This window comes from Triticum dicoccoides, chromosome 2A (genome assembly GCF_002162155.2).
Source record: "Triticum dicoccoides isolate Atlit2015 ecotype Zavitan chromosome 2A, WEW_v2.0, whole genome shotgun sequence".
Lineage (NCBI taxonomy): Eukaryota > Viridiplantae > Streptophyta > Magnoliopsida > Poales > Poaceae > Triticum > Triticum dicoccoides.
In genome coordinates, this window is record NC_041382.1 from 780,872,658 (window position 1) to 780,880,652 (window position 7,995).

Here is a 7,995-nt window from a genome sequence, read left to right on the forward strand (position 1 = left end):
GGCGTCTAGCCGAGACGAGGTGCCAACCACACCAGCCACGCCAATGTGAGTTTGCGTCAGTTTTTGCAGTAACGCCAGTCTCCCCAAACCATTACTCCCGCAAGGATAGCCCCTTGCATACCCGACGAAGCTATTGGTCGTCAAGAAGTCGGCGCCGAGCGCGACCCATGTCACCCCGACAACAAATACTCCAACGCCGCCAAGACCGACGAGGCACGACGGCGAGGGTGGGCGTGGCCACCGCAAAGGCCATGCTACTTGCGGCATGTGTACCAATGAGGACACGGGCTCTGCCGCCGCCCACACACACATCACCATCATCCTGCATGGAGAACGTGAAGCGAAGACGACGATGATGACCACACAGCTCAATCGGAGGTATCCTGCAGAGCAACCCGCAGGAGTAATTAACCGGGAGCCTTCCTAGACCCCGGGAACGAGGAGACCGCAATGGAGTGCACTTTTTGTTTACAGGATCTTATAATTTTATTTCTCCACTAAGATTAATGAAATAATCGTTTCGCGTACCTTTTTCTTTGTGTACTACGGTACACTGGCATGCCCGCATATTTACTTTTCCCTTTCCCGCCGCAAGGGAGAAATACACTTCCCTTCCCTTCTCCCGGAGTCCTAGAGATTTTTCTCGTGTCAAACAAATTGGCACGCCCGGTGGGACCTGGTTCTCCTCCCATCTTTGCTTCCCTGTGGTCGTCAGAATCGTCTTCGCCCATCTCCCAATCCACACCTCATCCTACATGACAAGGCATCAGTGAGGACTTCCGTTGATCGAGATCCCTTTTCTTGCAGGTGGACTCTCGCACGGAAGCAACTCGGAGCCATCGGTGCTTCAGTTTGGATCAATGCCAGCCATGATCGTCATCGAGCTCGGTGACGAGGTCTACATGCATGAAGCTCAAGATCCTACGCAGTTCCAAACTGTGCAGTCGAAGAAGGCGCAAAGGCGTGAGGCCACCAAGGCGAAGAAGGAGCGCCGCGAGCTAATGCTCGAGGCACGTGCCCTGTTGAAGGAGTCAACAAAGGCAGATATGAAAGGAAACGTGGAGGTTGCCCAATGCCTTCGCGCCAAGGCCGCTAACAAGCGGGCAGGAGCGGTGTCCCATCACGTCTTCTTCATCGATGATTCTGGCAGTGACTGTGGCAGCAGATGAAGAAAACTCAGAGTCTTCAAGTGATGGTGTGTTGCGCATCACAACCCTTCTAGGAGGTGTGGTGTCAAACTTGAAGCGCTCTGTGAAGCCATCCTCTTCAAGTTCAGCTTCAGTACATATCATCGAGAGCCCTTTCCATGTACGACGGCAGGTTTCATGTGTAACGAAGGCATTCTTGGTGGCAAGGTTTCGAAGACGATTGACATCCACCAAGAGGCTTTTCATCTGACGCTTTAGCTAGTCGTGATGCCTGTCTTGTTTTTGATGAAGGGCCACAAGAAGTTCTCGGTCAGTGAAAACACGAGTGCGCTTCTTGGGTCTTGAAGCAGTTGCACTATCAGTGGCTTTAGTTGAAGCAGGGTGTGGCACACGTGTAGTGCCAGCCAAAGGATACACCCTGGAGATGGCTTCAACACCTTCATCATTCTGAGTGAAGCTCTGGTGTTCTGCATTCTGAAGACTTATCGGTTGCTTGGCAGGCTCAGGATATATAGCTTCAGCAGAGGTATCCACATCTGGCAAGAAGATCCGATGGTTTCGGGCTGAGGGCTGATACGAGATCGCAGAGTGCAGTTTGATCAGCCTCATCACCCAAGGAGCATAGAACTTCAAACCAAATAAGTCTGAGCCTGACGCTGCAAGTTGGCGTATGAAGAAATCCTGTGCGTTGAAGCATTTGCCATGAAGGATGCAGAATATCATAGTCTTCATTGCACCCTCAATCTTTGCATTTGGAGAGTGCCCCTTAATGGGCCAGAGAGTCCGCCGGATGATGTGATATATGGTCCTGGGCAGGTACTCAAGGTCTTCAACGAAGAACTCAGTTGGATAGGGTGCATCATGGGGCAATGGCTTCATCATTGAGAGCATCTGACTCATATTGGGTTCAGGTCGCTGGAATATGCTCTCAATAGCTTCAGCATGTAGTTGACAGCCTTCCTCGAAGAATTCGCCAGGAGTGGGCAGGCCGGTGACGAGGTCTACATGCATGAAGCTCAAGATCCTGCGCAGTTCCAAACTGTGCAGTCGAAGAAGGCGCAAAGGCGTGAGGCCACCAAGGCGAAGAAGGAGCGCCGCGAGCTAATGCTCGAGGCACGTGCCCTGTTGAAGGAGTCAACAAAGGCAGATATGAAAGGAGACGTGGAGGTTGCCCAATGCCTTCGCGCCAAGGCCGCTAACAAGCGGGCAGGAGCGGTGTCCCATCACGCCCTTACCCCAACTTTACGCTCGGAGCTGTCACGGCCAACACCACAGCGCACTGATGTCGAGTTGCTCGGGGGCCTGGAAGCCATCTCCCACAACTTGCGGATGCTTATGGCGAATGTCCGTTTGTCCGAAAGCCCGCATCCTCTCCGGAACTACAGGAGGAAGTATCACAAGGTACGATTACTTCACCAACAGATTACATCCCGCATCGCTCAGAGCACGGTGCCGGAGGAGTATTGGTCCCTCGGAGCAAGGGACCTGGCGGACAAAGTGTTCACTTACTGGAGCACCCTGGCCCCTTCATATGAATTGTTCCTCGACGACTCGGCGTACGAGTCAACCAAGATCAAGCAGCTAGTGAGGCGGACCATTATGAAGGATATCTGGAAGCGGTGTTCATGCAAGGAGCCTGTTCTACTGGGCCCTACAGTCTCCATCAACCTTGAAGATACTCGAAGGGGGGCATGGGCGCCATGCCTCCACACTTCAGAGGTCGATGAATGGTCTCTCCCTAACGACAACAGGTTTTCCGTCCTTCGCCATGAAGCACCCGCCCCACGTGATGAAGAGACCTGCGGCGAGAATTTCGCCAGCTCCAAGAGCAGATGAACAACATCCAGAGGCGGCTGCATGATCCAGCAGCACCAATTACATCATCAACACAAGGTGCAGGTGGGACCAGGTGTCAAGCCCCGAGTCATCGCCCTCAACACAAGCACCACACGTTGGCACCTCGACGAACGCTGCCTCCAACCTCACACTCCTTGCCACGCCGACTTTTGAGAAGGTCGTCGCCTATCTTCATCTTGAGGAACGCCCCTTCAAGCAACGGTGGGCGCACGCGGTCCACACCACCCTCGCGAGCATTTTTTTGGAGCATTGGAGTGTCATCGTCATAAATAAAAGAAGAAGAAAAAGAGCTTCGGCTCGGTTGAAAGGAGACGCGCGAGTCATCCTAACAAAAAAGAACCTCAAAGGAGACGCGTGACCTGTGAGGTAGGTGCGAGCAGCGCCTTTGAGGGGATTTTGCTTCAGCCCGAGCGGGTCTATTTTTTGTTTTGAGCTAATTAATCGAGGAACCTAATAAGTGTCATACGTCTTGTACGAGCATATGGCAACCCCGAACATTTTTTATGACAAGTTTAGTTACACGAAGATGACAACTTTAGTTAGCAGACATGACAACTTTCGTGCTTCAGTTTATTTTTGATAGAAACTTGTCATGAGTAAATGGAATTTGTGCGTGACTAGAATTGCCATCAAAGAAACGTCAGAGTCGGAGTGCCACACATCTGACACGTGACACTTATCATTTAGGGAGTCCAACTGTAGATGTTGTAAGCAAAAGCAAAAGAGCAGGGTGGATGGCTTTGCTGGGGACTTGAGCAAACAAGCAACGGTAGATCGAACGGTGTGAAGTTTAGATGTGAGGTAAGTGTATTACATTTAAATGTGAAATAGCAATTCCATTTAATTTATTGATCGTTGAAAGTTGAAACCACAAGATACATACGTACGTGCTCTTGTGCAGCACGAACAGATGGCCACCAACTGCAGAGATATGTGGTACTTACGACGAAGCGCTGGTAGAACTTGCGCCGGAAGTGGGGTGCGGCGGCACGAGGACGTTGGACCATAGTCCGCCCAGCGCGGGTCGGCCTCGTAGTCATAGGCCGCCGCTGCCCGCCCGCTTCGCCTCCCTGTCCCCCATCTCGGTTGCTGGTGGCGGCGGCTCCGGTCTGCGTCGGCGGCCACTTTGGAGACTTGGAGTAGTGGGTGAGTTCCGGTGGTGGCTCTTTCTCCGTTGGATGGCTTTGCTGGGGACTTGGGAGCCTCACGGTTGGACCAGCTGCTGCCCAGAAAGACGCCCTCTCCAACCGGGAACTGCTAAATCTGGTTTTCTCGTCGGTTTGGTAAAAGAGAAAGGGACGTGCACATAAGTTTTCAAAGGATGATGAAATGTCCAATGGGTTCATATATACGTGCTGTAAATGTGTTGCCCGGCACGACGCTGGTACGTGCGTGTCTAGGTCGAAATGGAGGCGGCGAGCAGCACCATGCTGAAGCCGGCCTACTCCACGCCTCACCCTCTTGCCGGCGAGATGGTCCCGCTGACCCTCTTCGACCGCGCCACCTTGGACATCTTTGTCCCCCTCATCCTCGTGTACCCCGCACCGACTCCGTCCAACGAGGCGCTCAAGGAGGGCCTGCGCAGGGCCGTCGCGGTGTACCCGCACCTGGCCGGACGCCTCGCCGTCGACCACCGGAGCAGGCGTTTCATCCACGTCAACAACGAGGGCGTGCTTGTCGTAGAGGCCGCCGTCCCCGTTGATCTGGCGAGCGCGCTCACCGACGGCAGTTTCGTCACCAACACCGATGGACTGTACCCTGCAGTGCCGCCGCCGGAGGTAATTAACCATCTACAGATGTATGGCTCTACGCATTCTGGATGCTAACTGCCTCTTGGGACATAAAATATAGGAGAGCGTCGGGGCGGCCCTTCTACAGATACAGCTCAACCGGTACAAGTGCGGCGGCCTCGCGATCGGCTTCAGCAGCCACCACCAGGCCGCCGACGGCTACTCCGTTAGCAGCTTCCTCTCCACGTGGGCTAGCGCGGTACGCCAAGGCTGGAACTTCACCGCCCCGTCCCCTTTCCTCGATCGCGGCGCGACCGCCGTTCCTCGGGCTGTGCCGACACCGGTGTTCGACCACAGGTCCACCGAGTTCAAGGGACAAGGCGGCAGGTCGTACCCTGTCGTCTGCGATCCCATGTCCTCCAAGATCAAGAACGTAACGGTGCGCTTTACGGCGGAATTAATCGCCGAGCTCAAGGCCCGCGTGGGAATCCGGTGTAGCACATTCCAATGCCTGCTCGCGCACACGTGGAAGAAGACCACGGCGGCGCGCGGCCTGAAACCCGAGGAGTTCACGCAGGTCAGGGTGGCCGTGAACTGCCGGGCCAGGGCCAACCCACCTGCGCCGCCGGAATTCTTTGGGAACATGGTGCTCTGGGCGTTCCCGAGGCTTCAGGCCCGGGACGTCCTGGGCTGGACCTATCGCGGCGTGGTCGAGGCCATCCGCGACGCCGTCGCCCGCGTGGACGCCGAGTACATCCAGTCGTTCGTAGACTTCGGCAGCGTAGACGCCAACGGGGAGGAGCTCGTGGCGACGGCGGCGGCCAACGGCACAATGTTCTGTCCAGACCTGGAGGTGGACAGCAGCCTGGGTTTCAGGTTCAATCAGATTGACTTCGGCACTGGGCCGCCCTCCGCGTTCGTCACGCCGGACCTGCCCAACGAAGGCCTCATGATCTTCTTGCCGTCGTGCGCGGCCAGTGGTGGCGTCGACCTCATCATGGCCATCCCGGAGGATCACGATACGGCGACCTTCTACTCCTTGGATGAAAGAGCTAAACCAAAGATGTAAAATTAATGCTCCCTCTAATCATATATAGAAGATGAAGGTCGTTTTTTCATCGATTCGCATGGGCACGATCATCTCAAGACGAAGATCTGAGATAAACAGGTACCGCTTGTTCCGGTCTATTGACAATCTTCGTGATTTTTCTGTATTTTGATTTCCCTGTGTCAAATTCAAATATAGTGATGTCTAAATAAATCTGCGAATTCACGAGTGTCTTGTGTCTTGCAAATAAATCTCATGTGTGTACTTTGTTGGATATTTATGTGGCTTCCAACATTTATTCAACATGATTATTATTTATTTAACTTAATGTGGAATTATTCGTATTATTAATGTTTGTGACGGGGAATGAGTGATGTGGAATTTCATTCGAGGAAGTAATATTCGAGGTGCCCAAAAGAAGTGTGATGGAATACTATAGAGGAATTGATAGGGGGACTCTACTGTAATTATATATTTACGTACGTATTTTTTCCTGGACATCACAGGGTGGAAGAGCTAGGTTTCTTTTGCAGGATCAACTCTCCAAGCTGTTGATCCACATGATTAAGATTGAAAATTGATCTCACACATAAAATATAATCATGGCACATGACTCACACATGTGTGCTAGGGACTAGTATATTTAGACTCGGTCACTCGAAAAACGGGCATGTTTGATAGTGGTTGGTTACATTGCTCATGAGTCATACGAAAATTTCCAAAAACAGATGAAAATAAAAAAAATGAAAATGGAGTCTATAAATAGGCCCTTACCCTCTAGCCTTATTATGCATTGTAAGTGGCACCACGGAAAAGAAAGAGAAATTAGAGGGTAGACCATCCACAAGTTGCAACATACTTCCTGTCAAAACATTACTTGTGAGATTATTCTCGATGCAGTTGCTTGCAAGATTAGGCTTTGCTTGGCCTTTTAAGGCAGCCATTATAATAGATTTTGATTTAGACAGGTGTTAAAGCTTGATAATAAGTGTACGTGCGGACTCCGGAGTGCCTTTATTGCTTTGAACTTTGAGAAACATAGCGTAGCTACTGGCAAATTGATGTTACAGAAAGGGAGACTTCAAAGTGCTTGACTGAAGCATCGCGCACTACAGAAAAATCACGTGTTGCCGTGTATCTGTTGTTGTGTATCTGTCAGTAAGCCGATTATCAAAACATGGGCGCTTGGCTTACATCCACATAAGCAGATAAAGGAATGAAAAACTCACTGCAAAAAAGGAGACTCGGTTTACATCCAAATAAGCTGAGTCAGACAAAAAAAAGTTCTTGACTTACGACAAACACTCGGCTTAAATGCAAAACGGCCCTTGGCTTACAGTCAGGGCTCGGCAAAGGGTTTTGCCACATGGCCGTCATCGACGCACTTAACGGCTAGCATGACGGCCGTTAATATAAGCCGAGTACGTTCCCCTTGTACTCGGCTTATATTTCACTTTTTTATTTTTTAAAGATAAAAAGGTTTCGCCTCCCTGGTAAGCCAAGCACCCTCCATATGTACTCGGCTTACATCTGGCTTATAAATCACGCGGCCGCGTAAGGGCCGGCCCCTTCATCTTAAATCATGCCACCGCGGGGCCACGTTGCCGTCCCATGCTCGCAGTAAGGATTCCAATCCATCTATATGACCAAATAAAAAAGTTAGTTGTGCCAAATCGCATGGTTAGTTGTGCGCATTTGAACTGCAACTAATCCTTATAATTCATGCTTAAATCCTGACAACCATGTATGTGATGCAAGCAAAGGGTTGTTTACATGATAGAGGCCTTCTGGTGATCAAAATGTGGTTTTATGTAAACAAGGGTGTCTCCCCCATTCACCCATCACCTTCCTTCCGACTGGCGCATCGACGCAACTCCGGTGACGCACCTAGATTCGCTATCAGAATCGACAAATTTGCCGAGTCTCTAGTTCTTTGTCAGACTGTTTTCTGTCAGGCACTCAGCGAATGGCGCCCTAAAACGAGTGTGGTGGAAAACACTCGAGTGAACCAAAAACATGTGCCCATGCCGAGTGTCGCCTAAAAACCACTTGGCAAAGATAGGGCACTGGGCAAACGCATCAACATGTGTCCTTGCTTGCGCAGATGACAACGGGATGACGGTGCGACCTCGTTTGCCTAGTGTTTTTTTATGTGACACTCAAGCATAATCCATTAGTACTATTCATGTTTGCCTAGTGTCAGCCAGGCGGC

General features: G+C 51.4%; 1 protein-coding gene across 1 annotated transcript; it reads left to right on the forward strand.

Moving 5' to 3' along the window:
* The first annotated feature begins 4,411 nt into the window (after positions 1-4,411).
* Positions 4,412-5,997, forward strand: LOC119352506 (tryptamine benzoyltransferase 1-like). The gene is made up of 2 exons (XM_037619117.1): positions 4,412-4,783; positions 4,857-5,997. Exons 1-2 carry the CDS (start codon positions 4,412-4,414, stop codon positions 5,802-5,804), a joined length of 1,320 nt encoding a protein of 439 aa, XP_037475014.1. The 3' UTR covers positions 5,805-5,997.
* Positions 5,998-7,995: the final 1,998 nt, after the last annotated feature.